The 16,560-nt window shown below is 42.0% G+C and overlaps 1 protein-coding gene across 4 annotated transcripts in view; it reads right to left on the bottom strand.

Annotated features, from left to right (window-relative positions):
* Positions 1 to 10,356: 10,356 nt before the first annotated feature.
* Positions 10,357 to 16,560, bottom strand: part of TBC1D30 (TBC1 domain family member 30) — a 43,691-nt gene continuing 37,487 nt past the window's right edge. For 2 of the 4 annotated variants that reach the window (XM_028746024.2, XM_028746026.2), the window contains 3 exons: positions 16,333 to 16,539; positions 16,106 to 16,162; positions 10,357 to 13,858 (listed from right to left, as the gene is read on the bottom strand). In XM_028746024.2, the coding sequence (XP_028601857.2) occupies positions 13,080 to 13,858; positions 16,106 to 16,162; positions 16,333 to 16,539 (1,043 nt within the window). In that variant the 3' untranslated portion in view covers positions 10,357 to 13,079. The remainder of the gene's footprint in view (positions 13,859 to 16,105; positions 16,163 to 16,332; positions 16,540 to 16,560) is intronic. The other 2 variants (XM_028746025.2, XM_028746027.2) reach the window with 1 other exon arrangement.

Genomic DNA, 16,560 nt, shown 5'->3' with positions numbered 1-16,560 from the left:
AATGGGAGTTTCAGAGTTACATCTCCTCCAACCACTGATGACACTATATTGGCTGTCAATAGGTTCTTCATTTTGGGCTTCAATCGAATCTTATACTTAGTATACAACCCAAATTTCACCTGCAGCTTTGCTAATATATAGCGTGCCATGTTTCTTTTTATTCCTCTACCTAACCAGGAACCTGTGTGTGTTGCTGTTATGTATGGGATAAATATGAGCAACAACCGGGCTGTGGTTTTTCCAACAATGGGGAGCAGTAAAAAAACAAGACACCAAAGATTCTTTTGGCACTTTGAAGATTAGGACATACATTATGGTATAAGCTTTGGTGGACTTGTTTCTGCTACAAGTAAAAGGCAATGGCTCCAGAGTATCTTTTGAATGCAGTAGATCCCAGATTCAGTTCTGTGTATCTCCTGGTACCGCTGACTACTCAGAAGTAAGTCCCAAGTGTACATAGGATCACCATTTCAGTCACCTACAATATAGTGGAGGGGTTCTCCTCACAGCATTTACCCATATTAATAAGGGGGGGTTTCCTCTCTCTCTTTGAATGAAAACAACAACAACAAAAGCCAACATTGACAATAAGAATAGTTCATCAGTCCTGATATAAACATATACAGTGGTATCTCGGGTTAAGTACTTAATCGTTCTGGAGGTCCGTTCTTAACCTGAAACTGTTCTTAACCTGAAGCACCACTTTAGCTAATGGGGCCTCTGGCTGCCACCGCGCCGCCGGAGCACGATTTCTGTTCTCATCCTGAAGCAAAGTTCTTAACCTGAGGCACTATTTCTGGGTTAGTGGAGTCTGTAACCTGAAGCGTATGTAACCTGAAGAGTATGTAACCCGAGGTACCACTGTATATTAAAATAAGCAACCCACATGCCCAAACAGAAATCCAATCAAGATTGATGATAATAAACTGAAATGTAGAAAGAAGCAGCAAGATATTCAGCAAGATGTTCCACTGATTAATTGGGGGGGTGGGTATGAGTATTTACCTTGAGGTGTAAGAGGAAGGAATTTTAAAACAGAGGGATTGAAGCTGAAGAACACACTTATATGGGGAGCATTTTGGCTCTCGTATATAACAAGGAATTTTTAAAATTTTCATTAATGACAGCCTTTACTTTTAACAATCAGTGGTGGCCTTTGTTTATAATTCATTCCCATTTTCCTGCCCTAGGCCTTTGAATCAGGCTACCTCCTCTGTCTTAAGCCTATCTGATCTTTGCCGTCTGTTCAGTGCCCATTATTTGCAGTAGCCTTTTACGGCAATTCCCATCTCCCTATTAATTGGGAGGAATCATTAACTGGGGAATTTTCCTTTGATGCCATTGTGAAATATTGAATCACATCAGGAATTTGCACTAAACTGCACAAATACTTGGATTCTAGTCAGAAGCATAATCCACTGAATACCAGAGGCATGTGTACATAAAAGAAAATGAGATTATTTTGTGTTGAAGTCATGGCAAGTGGTTGGCATAAGACGATTTCCTTTCACAATGGTTTGTGGTGGAAAGATGGGGCCAAATAGAAGCATTTTGTTTTAGACATGAAAAAATAGAGCACCATCTCCTAATCTCGTGCTCTATCTCACATGCAGCCTTGTTGTTTTTCATCTGAGTCTGATATTCTGATCAAAAACTACAACTCAAAAGTGTCCTCTTTATATGACAATGCCCTATGAAGTTTAATATAGCAAGATCAACACTGTGTACAGTTTTTTTTAATCTCTCTTTGAATTGTGCTAGGAAATAAGAACATGAAAGGGCTCCCCCACAGACACACACACCTCCTTTTTTGTGCATTTAACTTTGTACATTGGCAATTTTCATCATCTTTAAATTACTCACAAGAGCATGCCATTTTAATGATTGCTATTTTTCCAAGGGGAAGTTTTGGATCTGAGAATTACACACCTGGCCGGCAAAACCCCTGTTTGTATTTCACAGCCAATTCCCTATTCATCTCATTAAATCTTTACTTCCTATGAGTTCATGGCTCTTCGGTATGCAGCAAGGACTTCTCTCCCCATAGCTTTATGGAAATGGAAGTACAGTTGGTTCTGCCACAATGTGAACTGGCTCAGAAAAAAACTATTCTGTAATCTAAACCAGAGGCGGCTAACGTCAGAGGCTTGGGAGGCCTAGATGACATGCCACCGTGCTATGTTTCTGAGCTCATTCATTTTGGGCATCCAAAATGTGTGTCCCTAGAACCACATTTGCTGAGCACTTTTTCCCACACTGCATTGCAACAACGACAGGCACTCCAAAGTTCCTCAGGACATTTCTCATTCCCCATCCAATGACTCAGCTCGACCCTCCCCACATTTTTGTGTGTCCCCCCCAAACAGAGCATTTTCTATCAAAAGAAGGGTGAGTGCCGCCACCACTTCATCAATGGGACACAGCGCACATACCCTCCAACGTCCTGAGAAAACCCCTTAATCCTGGTTTTATTTTTTTAATTCTTTGGTAGATTTACAAGTGGGACGCGGGTGGTGCTGTGGGTTAAACCACAGAGCCTAGGGCTTGCCGATCAGAAGGTTGGTGGTTTGAATCCCCGCGACAGGGTGAGCTCCCGTTGCTCAGTCCCTGCTCCTGCCAACCTAGCAGTTCGAAAGCACGTCAAAGTGCAAGTAGATAAATAGGCACCACTCCGGCAGGAAGGTAAATGGGGTTTCCGTGCGCTGCTCTGGTTCGCCAGAAGCAGCTTAGTCATGCTGGCCACAGGACCCGGAAGCTGTACGCCGGCTCCCTCGGCCTGTAAAGCGAGATGAGCACTGCAACCCCAGAGTCAGCCACGACTGGACCTAATGGTCAGGGGACCCTTTACCTTTACCTAGATTTACAAAACACACACACTCCCCATAGAAAGAGGCAAAATTAGACATGGGTGCACAAAGCATTTTTCTTTTTAATAATCAAGATGGTTTGCACTCTGCTCCCCTTTTTTCACGCCCAAGGCTCCCCTGCCTGCCCCTCAGAGCCAGTGTGTCGCTTGGGACTGGGGCTCAGGGGTGTGGCAGGCTCTCATTCTCCTCACCTAGTCTCCAACAGCAGCTATGAGCAGCCCAAGGGAGGAGGCCGGTAGCAGTGGCCAGGGAGAGGCAACAGGATGCTGCCTCGCAGCCGCTGCAGCAACCATTGTCGTTGATTGGGACAAGCGCCAGCTCATCCTCTCCCCCGAGTTCAGTGGCGGCAGCACAGATGGAGGAAATAGGGCCATTCCAGGATCAAATCAGAAGCCAGGATGGCTTTCCTAATTCCGGGACTGTCCCTGGAAAATCGGGACACTTGTAGCTTAGGCAACTACCCTAATGCTACTTTCTAGCTTGAAGCTCTCACAACTAAAACTTTAAAACTGAAGCACTCACTCAAGAACAACTTACCCTTTGGGTGGGTTTGTTTAACTCTCGATTCTATAGCTTCACAGGACGTTCCTTTATGCCAAGTCAGACCACCCAGGGCTGTGTACGCACTATACATTTAAAGCACGTTTGAGGCACGTTTCCCCCCTCAAAGAATTCTGGGCACTGTTGTTTGTTAAGGGATGCTAGGAATGGCAGTTCTGTGAGGAATGGCAATTGCAATGCCCAGTATACTTTGAGAGGAGAAAGTGTGCTTATAGTGTACTTTAAAGGTATAGTGCGTGTGCAATCTAGACACAACATTTCATTGATTGGCTGGCAGTGGCCTTCTCAGGTTTCAGGACAAAGTATTTCACAGCCCTGCCTGAATATACAAGGAGGTAAAAAGCATGTGCTCTTATGCTTAGCTACGGCTCCTTTCCCATGGATGTGGGCATGATGCTTCTGCTCGTCTCACATGCCCCTGGATCCATAGACCTGCCTACCATCTGTGAAAAAGGAGACAGGGTCAAAAACATTAAGTCCAAGTAGCATAATAGCAATTTAGTGGTAACAATAGCTATCTCAGTCTTTCCAATGTTGAGAATACTGTTATGGGGGCATAAATAAGGGCTTGTTTATACACTGTTTCCTTTAAATGGCCCCTGAAATTAAATTTTGAGGGGTATACATATACAAAGGAACATATTTTAAATTGCACACTTTGTTTTGTTTGGCATGTGGTGATGTAGGCATAGACAACAAGGACAGCCTAAGACATTTCGCCACCTGAGGAAGAAACTAAGAAGAACCTGACGGATCAGGCCTCGGTCCAGTATACCTGAAGGAGGGTCTCCACCTCTATCGTTCTGCCCGGACACTGAGGTCCAGCGCCGAGGGCCTTCTGGTGGTTCCCTTGCTGTGAGAAGCCAAGTTACAGGGAACCAGGCAGAGGGCCTTCTCAGTAGTGGCACCCGCCCTGTGGAACGCCCTCCCACCAGATGTCAAAGAGAAAAATAACTACCAAACTTTTAGAAGACATCTGAAGGCAGCCCTGTTTAGAGAAGCTTTTAATGTTTAATAGGTTATTGTATTTTAGTGTTTTGTTGGAAGCCGCCCAGAGTGGCTGGGGAAACCCAGCCAGATGGGCGGGGTATAAATAATAAATTATAATTATTATTATTATTATTATTACTACTACTACTACAGTGGCCCATCTAGTCCAGCATCCTGGTCTCACAGTGGACAACCAGATGCCTATGGGAAGTCTGCAAGAAGGGCCCAAGCACAAGAGCACTCTCCCCTTAAGTCCCAGAAATTGGCATTCAAAAGCATATTGCCCCGACAGTGGAGGGAGAATAACCGTCATGGCTAGCAGCCTTTGATAGTCTTACGCTCCATGGATTTCTCCAATTCTCTTTTAAAGCATCCATGTTGGTGGGCATCACTGCCTCTTCTGGGAGTGAATTCTGTCGTTTATTTAAGTGACGTACTTTCTTTTGTCTGTCCAACATTCAGCTTCATTAGATGTTTGCAAGTTCTAGCGTTGTCAGAGAAGGGAACAACGTCCCTCTATCCATTTTCTCTGCGCCATGCCTACTTTTATCATGTCACCTCTCTATCCCACAAGCACAACTGTCTCTCCCCTGCAATGCTACAATGCAAAATACAATGACAGCACATTAACTAACAAAGCACTGCCCTTTCATGATACCCCAAACCTGCCACCTAAGGAGGCTGCCTCAACTCTGCCTAACGGTAGAGCTGTCCGCAGGCACAGAGCAAGAAAAAAGAAGGAATGAGGCACAAATACATATGTCCCCGTGTCTCTAGATTTAGCAACTGGCCACATGTTAATTTCTTTTCCACGCTCCCACCAACCCACTGACATAAGAGAGTGCAGATTATTGCTCTCAGCCTGAATCACAGATGGCAATAACAGGCAGCAGCGAAAGATACAGGCACACATACATATGGTAAAAATATACTAGAATAATAGGTCGGACATTTTTGCATTGGGTGGAGTAGGCGAGAAGTCACTTCTCATCTTGGTGTGGTTTCTGCAAGTGTGTCAGCTCGACATTTCATTTATTATAGAACAGATCACATCCGTGGCTGAGCCATTCTGGTTTGGCGGGGGAGGCCCCCCGATTTGGATTGGGAACTTAGATAAACACTGTGTTTCACCGAGGCACTCGGGAACATTAAAAGAGATACTGACTCATCTGGGGTGGGGGGTTTGGGATGCGGGGAGACCGAGAGAGAGAATCTGAGAATGATTACACGTGGAAGTAAATTCCATTTCCTTGAATTCACTATCTGGTGCTCTCTCAAATATCTTTACTTACACAGACCACATGCAGGAAAGCAGGGCCTTTGTTTTGCTACTTTCATTCTTTTTCTGCAGTAGAAACCCACTGCCTCTGCGCTACGGAAAAAATGTGTGCGGTTTTCCAGTTCTCATCTATTTCTATAAGGGGTCTTTGCAAGGTTGTGTAGGTCCGAACCTGCACTCATTTGCTTGCATCCTTTACCACCATGGTCTAGTGCTGGTCCTGTTCGGGCTACTGATCTTAACCTCTAGGCTATAAAAAGGTAAAGGGACCCCTGACCATTAAGTCCAGTCGTGGCCAACTCTGGGGTTGCGGCGCTCATCTCGCTTTATTGGCCGAGGGAGCCGGCGTACAGCTTCTGGGTCATGTGGCCAGCATGACTAAGCCGCTTCTGGCAAACCAGAGCAGCGCACGGAAACACTGTTTACCTTCCTGCCGGAGTGGTACGTATTTATCTACTTGCACTTTGATGTGCTTTCGAACTGCTAGGTTGGCAGGAGCTGGGACCGAGCAACGGAAGCTCACTCCGTTGCGGGGATTCGAACTGCCGACCTTCTGATCGGCAAGTCCTAGGCTCTATGGTTTAACCCACAGCGCAAAACTCTTTAAAAACAAAAGCTTGACAACTTTGCCTGCTTACCATCCCCACCCCCCCGCAAAAAAACCTCAACAGCTATTGTGTCCAGCTTTTCACTTTTTGAAATATGGCAACCCTATGCTCCTTAATGTCAGAACAGTCATTCCAGAAAGGATTTCTGACACCATCTGTCAGGGTGGGTAAGTGAATAAGGCATCTACCTGGCCCTTGGCAATAGCTTTGCAGCTGTGGAACACCAACCTAAGCAAGCCATAGGGGGCCAAGCCCAGAAACATTTCTAGGCAGAACTGTAAGGGGTTTTTATTTGGTGGCTTCTTATAGAGCTATGGTGATGCTTTTAATTGGGTTGTGTATCCAGCCAAGTGTTGCGCAGAGTAGACTCACTGAAATAAATGGATCAGTTTTGTTCCAATGCTAGGTTCTTGTGTGTCAAAATAGTTCAATGTTCTTAAATGTTGCAGGTGTCATTGCAGATAAGACAGTATATATAATAAAATGATGAAGTATTATATGTATTATTAGTCCTTGTGACTTAGATTATAGCTGCAATTCTATAATTTAGTTTGCAATCCTATGCATACTTACGTGGGAATAAGCCCCATTGAAATGCAGGGGGTTGGACTAGATGACCCATGATCCCTTCCAACTCTGCAATTCTATGATTCCAAATCTTGAAAAAGTGCACATTCCATTAGTCAGGTCTGTCTGTGTTTCCCACTCTCAGAAATCAGTGGCATTTACTTCAGAGGAAGCATGTGTTAGGATTACATTGTTAAAATCTTGTTGATCTCATTGCTTACAGCTGAGTAAACGTGCTTAGGATTACGCTACACGGTTTTAAAGGTCAATACCGTAGACTGACAGTACAATCCTATGTGTATTAACTTTGACATGCCCTATTATGGCAATGGGGCTTACTCACCACTAAATGTGTTTAGGGTATCTACTTTAGCCCATCAGAGTACTGTCAATTGGCAGAAAGTCTGCAGTGTCTAACGAAGAAGGATGTAGTGGAAGAGAAAGTTAAGCTTTTTCCATTGCTACAATTATTATGAGCTGCTTAACACTGCTCGTCACCCAGCCTAAGCAGGTTTCTCAAAGTGAAAATGATATTTACTACTCAGTTTTAGGAGCTAATAATCTAGTGTGGAAGGCACTTTAATTGCATGTTTGGAGTTTGGGTAAACAATAACAGTTTCTTCTTTCTTGTTTAAGGAACTACATTGCAGGAGCTACAACAGTTTTAAATTTTTTTTTTGAAAAATTGTAGCACACACACTTCGCAAGTGTTTAGCATGCAACACAACAACCTGCAGCCTCAATGGAATGATATCCCCCCCCAAATTTTTTTTAAGTTCCTTTAAAAAGTTTGCATGAACAGTGAAGCCAACACCTTCACCCCAACACATTTGAATCCAATACAAAGGAATGTCTCGCCGTACTGTTTCCATTAAAGACGAAAGAATGAACACTTTATGGTAATTTTCAAGATAGCCAGCTCTTTTCATAGCAGCACATGAATACACCTGAGATAGATTAAACTCATATAGAAAATGTTCTTGGAGCTTCCATTATATCTCTGCAAACAAACACCAGCATTCTGCAACTGCAAAGTGGTTTGTGTGTAGACCAATAGTGGCATCTAGTGATCAAGTGGGAAATTATTTTTCCCCCACTAACAATTGCTTCTTCCCCCTAAACAACAGAATTCTGCTTTACTTCTGTATCTTTGGAAACCTTTTTTGGGGGGGGAGGTCTATAAAGATGCAGGCTGCATAGATAGTTTGATTTAGAAATAGTAGAAGAGCACGCTTCCCATACTGAATGCATGCACAACAAAGCTCTGAATGATTTCTTCTACAGCTCTGGCTATCATGAATTGAGCTGAGAAAATATGGTAGTTGACGTTAACTGCTTGATAATACTAGAGGTAACGGGAGAGGGGTGGCAATTCATTTACCTGGGACAATTAAAAACTGGAGTTGATTCAAAATATAGAAGCAAAATTATTAACTAGGAGCAAGAGAACAGAACACAAAACACCAGTTTTAAAGCTACAGTTTTACCTTGGTTTTCGAACAGCTTAGTTCTCAAACGTTTTGGCTCCCGAATGCCGCAAACCCAGAAGTGACTGTTCCAGTTTGCAAACTATTTTTGGAAGCCGAACGTCTGACGGGGCTTCTGCAGCTTCCGATTTGCTGCAGGAGCTTCCTGTAGCCGATCAGAAGCTGTGTTTTGGTTTCCGAACCTTTCGGAAGTTAAACGGACTTCCAGAATTGATTCCATTCGATTTCCAAGGTACGACTGTACTACATTGGCTCCTGGTCCATCTTCATCTGAAGCCTAAAATACAATGGACTTGAACCCAGGCGACCCATCCTGGGGATGGTATTCAGAGTTTGGGTGTCATAGCAGAAAAAGTTATGGAACACTTTCCTAATGAAAGCCTTCTGTTGCTACCATTACCATTAGCACGGTGGGTTAAGGCAGGACTTTCTCTGTCATGACACTCCAGCTCCGAGCAGCTTCTCCATGATGGTTTGCCAGGTACCAAGTCCATATGGAAAACTATTTTTTTCCAGTGCTTTTTTCAGAAGCTAGCTTTATAACTCTGCTTTTATTATTTTTGCAGGCTTTGATTTTACTGACAATGGTCATAACGACGTAAAATGGCTGCAAGTGCTCTTGGCAGCTTCAGTTGAAAAAGCAATAAATTCCAGAATACTGTACATGCATACCAAGGCATCGCTTCCAGATGTCCCACAACACAACTTCCTAAGAGGCAAGGTGTAGTCAAAACAGGGTCCGTTTGCAGCAGTGGATCAGGAATGAAGAAAGGAGTGTAATATGCAGAATGCATTCAGACGCACTACACACTTGACAGGTCCTTGCACTATCAAAGCCCTCCACCCAGACTGCTCACACCATGCAGCTAATTTTGGATACGAGGCAATTGATTAGTATATACATAAACTGTTTTACTGTATATCAGGCTTTGATCTATTATCAACTATCTGCACTAAACACTCAAGAGTTGGTGTGCACGTATCACCATTAATATAATTGCGTGAACAAATGTACTAATTCAAAGATGAGACAGTTTCCCCTTCAAATTAAAAGAATCACATTGAAGTCCACACTCTTAAATTCCCCAAACTGAACATTTTATCAACTGACTGGTGTATTTGTGTATCATTTGCTGCATTCCTGTACCACACAAATAGTATAACAATTAAAACAAACCTCGAAGGATGACATACAAGACGCAAGCAAACCTGCAACACGTATAAGCACATTATGAAACAGAAACAAAACACAAAAATGGGGGGGAAGGGATCCTGAAGTATTGGCTGCAATGTGATAACTGTGCAGAACTATGCTCTGCATAGCTTCACTTATGGCAGCTAGAGCCACAAGTTGCATGTAAACATACAACATCCATTTGGATTAATTTGAAGTACTTCTAATTAACTCTCTCTGTGTGTATGAATTTTATCATATTGTTGTACATGACATTACTTTCTTTGACACAATAGAAGGAACTGTACACAACTGTTTGCTTTGACCAACAGTGATACTTTCCCCCCCACAGCTTATCAGCTCACAAGGATCACCTCTGAACAAGTTGCACGGATGATTCATTTCAATGCATTCTTATAATGTGCTCATGAGACTCTAAAGTTGTTGAGAGCATTGCAAAGGAACTGGTTTCTATTTCATCACAGGCACAGTAATTAGAGGGGTGTTGTTTTTACAATATCATATCATCTAGTGTATTCTGTACACTAGAAAGGCATCCTGATTCAATTATTTATCTACAAGAGATCATTTGCAGATCATGCACACAGCATGGATAATCATGGGCTGTGCATTTTTGTTTTGTTAAAAATATTTGAGATTTGGAAACCTTGCCTTACTGCAAGAAATTGGAGGCAACTCATTATTATTAATATTTAAAATGCATTATTGGCAAGCCCTATTTAATCCACAAGACAGAGAATGGCATCAACTATACCCATTAGACTCAGACACAAACACAGATAAAACTTCTCCGACAAAGACACCATTTCATACATCCTGTATATATTATCCTGTATATATTTATAATGTTACAATATCTATAGTACATTGTATACATCAAAGATACAAAGTTTAACACCAAAGTATCTTAAATCACAGCGCACAAAAGGCAGGCAGACCCAGTAAGTTATTTCAGTTTCTTACCAGCATCACTCAGGTAGCAACAGTGATGGGTCCAGAACTACCTGTCATCATAATGTAAACGTAGCTACACCATGCCAAAACTAGCTGCTCCTATTGATGTGCAGGGACAGGGGAGGGCTCTAGTACCCATGCAGAATTCCACATAAGACACTGACCTCAGCGTCAGACAGCTCTGAAATGTCTTGTGTGCATGCACAGGGTAGATCCCAAATAAGATTCCTTCTAGTGCTTTCCATTGGAGTAAATGGGGTGTCAATCAATTTCAGAATGCTTTATGGGTTTGCAAATTGCTAATATTGGATATAATTTTAGCTTAGTCTTTAGCTGCTTTCATTACTCCTTTAGGAATGGGGGAGGGGGGAATTATTTTTACAGAAATATTTAATGTGGACAAAATATCAGCTCTGAAAAATTCACACGGCGAAGGACATAATTGTCTTTCAGGGTAGGAAACTACAGAGATTTCCAAAATAAAGTTGGAATCCAAATTGGTTTTGGGACAGTGTTTTGAGGACCAAATCCTATGCCTTTTATATGAGACTGGAGAATCAGCAGCTAAGGCCCAAAGAAGTACATTGGACAAGCCAACACAGTAGGATTTTTGATTTTTCTTTTTAAAAGTACGCCCACCTAGCGCCATATCACAAACTGTTTGTGTTTTTGAGCCTTCCTCAGGTTCATAACTGGCTTGTTGTGAAGCATGTAGACTGCTGCTCAGAAATCATGGGAAAACCAAAACTTGTTAGCAATCTAGGTGCACGATACTTTAGATTCTGCACTGATCCTTTATTCGTCTGTGCTGGTTTATCTGTTCACTGAAAACATAAGAGTTACACATTCAGCCAAATCGCATGCATGTCTATTCAGAAGTTAAGTTCTACTGTGTTCAACTGGACCTACTTTCCAGGTAAGTCTGTTCAGGACTGCAGCCTAAGAGCTATTACTTAGAGAAGCCTGGAGGATTCTTGTTGTTATACATTTCCTGAACCAACTGTGGATTGCAGGATGAGATGCATCCCATTCAGAGAACTTCAACGAAAGGATAATGGAAGACTGTGTAGACTTGGGAGCTCCACAAATTGAGAACTCCACAAATTGTAAGTAGGATTGATTCATCATCAGTGTACTCTTCCTTCAAGCACCTGGGCTTAATGCTCACAGCTATTGTGAACAGGATAGATATAGACAGCATCTTCTGTAGATAATGGACTTCTGTCTATTACCCTAGAATGACTCTTGTTGTTATGGCAGCACATGCTATTTTTCATTGCACTTAACTTTGCACAGCACTTATAGTCCTTACATTTGTCCTGTGAGGTAGGCTCCTACTCTTCATTTTACAAATCTAAAACTGTTTCAGAGTTTGTAACTTCCCCAAGCCTACACAGTTAGTTTGTTCACTAATTCCCACTGAACACTGAAACTATTACACAGCAGTATTCTATGTTTTAGAAAGGGGGCGAGGGATTGCACAGTGTTTAGGAGACCGAGAAACAGGAGACCCCTTTCTCCATACTGACTGTCAAGTTTTGGAATTTTAACAATTGTTTACATGATAATACACCATAGTGATAACCACCTCTAATCTCTTGAAGCTTGTTAGGCAATAGATCATTTCACTTCAAATGTAGAAGCAAGGGACAAGATCTGCAGGAAACTGCTAAAACTTTCACTGGCCGAAAAAAGTTAAGTAGTACACTAAAGATGATCTTACATCATCAGGATACAGCCATAAATTTTCCTCAGCTGGGAAGCTGACACATTAGGGAATTAACATACACTGTGGAACAACACTGCCCAGCAGTTAACATGAAAAGTGACTTAACCTTATCAAAAAGGCTAAGGAAGATTTGTCTTTAATGCCAGATACTTCTAGGAATTTTAGTGACAAATTAACTAACAGATTTAAATATATATTCCGACAGTCCCGTGACTCACTGAAGGTCATCATTTAGGGAGCCACGATCGAGTCATAGAAAGCATTTCAACTTCCCTTTTTACCTTACCTAAGGTGATAATTATTATATAAAAAATAATTAAAGGCTGTAACACCAGTGGCATTCGAGTGGAAAATGCTAAAACACAGCTAATGTGTCAGTTGCTCAAATATATTCCGTATATATTATACAGAAGCAGTTTTTAAAAAGAAATTTTAATCTGCCTGAAATTTTGAAGTTCAGTGTACTTCATTGAGGCAGCTACAAGGCTCTGCTAATTAGCCACTGAACCATAAAAGGTGGTAGTCTTCTTGATGAACTGACAGGAGAAAACTGTCCTACCACTGCACTACCGAATTCCGTATTACAGCTTCTCATTGCTGAAAGCCAATGTTCATTTTTTGAACATGAAAACTGTATGTGGCACTGTGTGCTTTCACTACTCCACGTTATATATATAAAAAAGACAGATCTTTGATCATACAGTTTATGTTCCAGTTGCGACTTATCTTCCTTATTTCAATTAAGAAATGAAATTATTCAGAAACTCCTTCAGAACAACGAACACACACGTCATAAAAACTGAGATGATGATGATGATGATGATGCGCCAGCGATATATACATCATCGTTTTTTTGACCCGCTGTTACCACTTGCAGGCTTGTTAAAGCTTCTGCTCATCTGTGGGAAATGTACAGTTGGGGTTCTCTCGGTTGGACCATACATTCCTAGGTTTCTGGCCGCAGCTGATTTTCTGAGAGGTTTGACACTGGGAAAAGGACTGAAGACCTGTGGTTTAGCAGTGGCAGCTTGGGGAGATTTTGCCACTGTCCCACTGTCACTGGGCGAATTCGGGAACTCGGATAGAGGTGTTTGACAGAACGAAGTCGATACTGATTCAACATCATCTTTGTCATTTTGGGTAAGTTCCAGGGCTTCGAGCTTCAGCTGAACAGCTGATACGTTGACGTTGGCATTGGCATCTTTGTAACTTGGTTCAGGAGACTGTCCTTCAGCAGTCCGGGCATCTGAATCACTGCCTTCGATTTCCATAGATTCAGATTTGCTTGGAGCCTCTTCTTTCCCATTGGGGCTACTGGTTTTCACACCTTCATTCTGCTCTTCTATTAACCCTATTGTATCTCCATAGCCCAGCTGGCCTTTGGCTCTTGCTATATTCTTTCGATGCACCCTAATGTGAGTGCGCCAAGGAGAGTTGAGCTTTGTTTTAAGATCTTCGTGGGGACTAGGCGACATCTTGCCTCCTGCGTGATTTGGAACATGAATAATAGCATTTTTGGAAGACCTGTTAGTTGGCTTTATCTTCTTTCCTAGCAGAAGGTGGTTGATCACTGGAGAATGGTTCACTTGAGAGGGAAGAAGACTAGTAACTGGTCCTTTATCTGAAGAAAACAAACATTTAAGAAGCACGCTATTGAATGAGGCAAGGCAAACGATCAAACATTAAAGCAAACCTGACCAGTCTGATACACAAACACACACATACGGGTGGGGGAGAAATTAAATTAAGTTTGCAATTAAATGCAGATCTATCAATCAAATTAGCACTTTCAGGAAAATTATATGAGAACAGAAACACAGCTATCCCTCAAAATTAGCACTTATCTGAATTTTGTGGTAGTATTCTCCAATCAACCTTTATTTTAAAAAATGTATTACATTAGGGGAAAGTCCACATGAACATTAATATGCATCAGTGAAAATGACATAAAATGCATTATATGAGGGGAAATGTCTTGCAAAAATGTGTGCATTGGTCAAAACCGATTATCAAAATGTGTTCATTAGAAGAAATTTGCATTAAAATGTTGATCAGTTTTCATGAATCAGATTGCTACAGAAATGTAGAGGACATGATTTAAGAATAGAAAAGTGAGTAACCAAGGGAACAAAAGTTGAAAGTTCCTTCTATCCCTGCTATACACTGCATTTTCCAATCCAAAACTGACTCAGATATTTGACCATGTGTTTCTCATGTCTCTCTCTTTCTTAATAGCAGGCTCCATAGTTTCTGTTGACTGGGGGGGAAATGCAACAAGAAACAGAGCATCTAGCAGCCTGAAGAAAGCAAGGAAAATGTTGATTCAAAACTAAGAAAGCCATCCGGTAAGTAGGACTTATTTACTTTTAAAGGGAAAACATCTGGTACATAAAAGGTAAAGGGACCCCTGACCATTAGGTCCAGTTGTGACCGACTCTGGGGTTGCGGCGCTCATCTCGCTTTATTGGCCGAGGGAGCCGGCATACAGCTTCCGGGTCATGTGGCCAGCATGACTAAGCCGCTTCTGGCGAACCAGAGCAGCGCACGGAAACACCGTTTACCTTCCCACCGGAGCAGTACCTATTTATCTATTTGCACTTTGCCGTGCTTTCGAACTGCTAGGTTGGCAGGAGCAGGGACCGAGCAACAGGAGCTCACCCCGTCGCGGGGATTCGAACCGCCGACCTTCTGATCGGCAAGTCCTAGGCTCTGTGGTTTAACCCACAGCGCCACCCGCATCCCAACATCTGGTACATAGGAAGCTACAAATACCAAATCAGGCTCTTGATTCATCTAGTTCAGCACTTACACTAACTGGCAGTGTCTCTCCAGAGTTTCAGTCAGGATTATGTGACTCTACTACTGAAGTTACAGTTCAGATATGTTTGACTGAGCAGCAGTGATCCTCTTTACAAATTTCTCTGACACCTATCCCAAGCAAATAAAAATGAAGATCCTAACCCAAGCCTTCTTTTCAAGGCAATAAAGACCAAAGAAAGCAAGAATGTGAAATTAAATATATTACGAAGCTATACACATACACAACAGATGAATAAATTGATGGATTAGATACTATGGGTTGATTTAGTTTAACTACTAAATCATGTGAATAGCATGCTAGACTCTGCCTTCTGCCTCTGCCTCGTCCTGACGACAACACAAAGGTGTCTATAACCAAGCAGCTGGGTAAATACTCCATTTCATAGAAAGAACATTCAGCAATTTAATATGGTAACCAAGACAGACCATTTCCCAGCAGAATATCCAGTCACAGAGAGACGAGAGAGAGAGTGCTAAAGGATATATACAAGACAATTGATTAAGGTTAGTGAAAAGGGGCTTTGGCAATCCTGGGAAATGAAAACCTTCATCAATTTGGTTTTGCCACATGTCTGTTGTGTGCATACTATATTTCTTAGATTTTCAAAATTGCATTTCATGGGGTATTTCCTATGAAAGATGGAGCTGAAAATCCAGCCTGGGACAGGAAGGCCGTACTGTCAGGTGTGGGATAAGATTCCTCATATTACCTCACCACTGTTAGGAGGCAAGACCCATCTCTAGCAGTAAAGTGAAAGTTCAGTTTCCAAATGGTTCATCCCACAGATAATACTGTCACAAAGAGTATTTACTGATCAGCAGTGACTGTATGTGCACTTTATGCTAAATCAGCATTGAAACGTATTTGGTCTAAGCCCAGCCAATTCATATATAATCTTGTAATGTGTTGATAGTTCTGATGCCAAATCACTGTCCATCCAATTGGGAATTCAGAACATTTGACCCCAAGTCCAAGGATGCCAGAGCTGTTAGTAAAATCAGAGAAACCAATATTGTATCCAAGATTAGCATAGATATCTTTAAATACCATTATTCGGCTGGTCCCTGGGATCTAACATAATCCCAGGGTCATCATCTTCAGACCCTAACAAAAGAAAAACAAAGATCAACATCGTCTTTATAAGTGACATGCTCTTTAGTCAGATGAGATCCTTCCAACTATTTCATTCTTTTCGTCTTCTATATATGAATGAATACACAAAAACATGGTTTGCTTTCTCATGCACATAGCTGAAGCTAACACAAGCGATTTACCTGCTCTGATGTACACCTGATGGACCTGTTGCTGCTGTTTCTTCTTTATCCGTGAATACTGCCTTTTCAGCGCATTAATGTCTGTGGTCATACGTTCCATCATCATGCTGTTAAAAGCGGCGTGGTATTCGCTCCGACAGGCATCTATTGCTCCAGGGCTTAGCTCTGCAATATTGCTGGAACCTAGACTCTGCTCTTCATTATGATCTATGCATAGTAGGAAGAGAC

Source organism: Podarcis muralis, chromosome 10 (assembly GCF_964188315.1).
Source record: "Podarcis muralis chromosome 10, rPodMur119.hap1.1, whole genome shotgun sequence".
Taxonomy (NCBI): Eukaryota; Metazoa; Chordata; class Lepidosauria; order Squamata; family Lacertidae; genus Podarcis; species Podarcis muralis.
The sequence above is the reverse complement of the archived record's forward strand: the minus strand, read 5'-3'. Positions and strand labels throughout refer to the sequence as shown.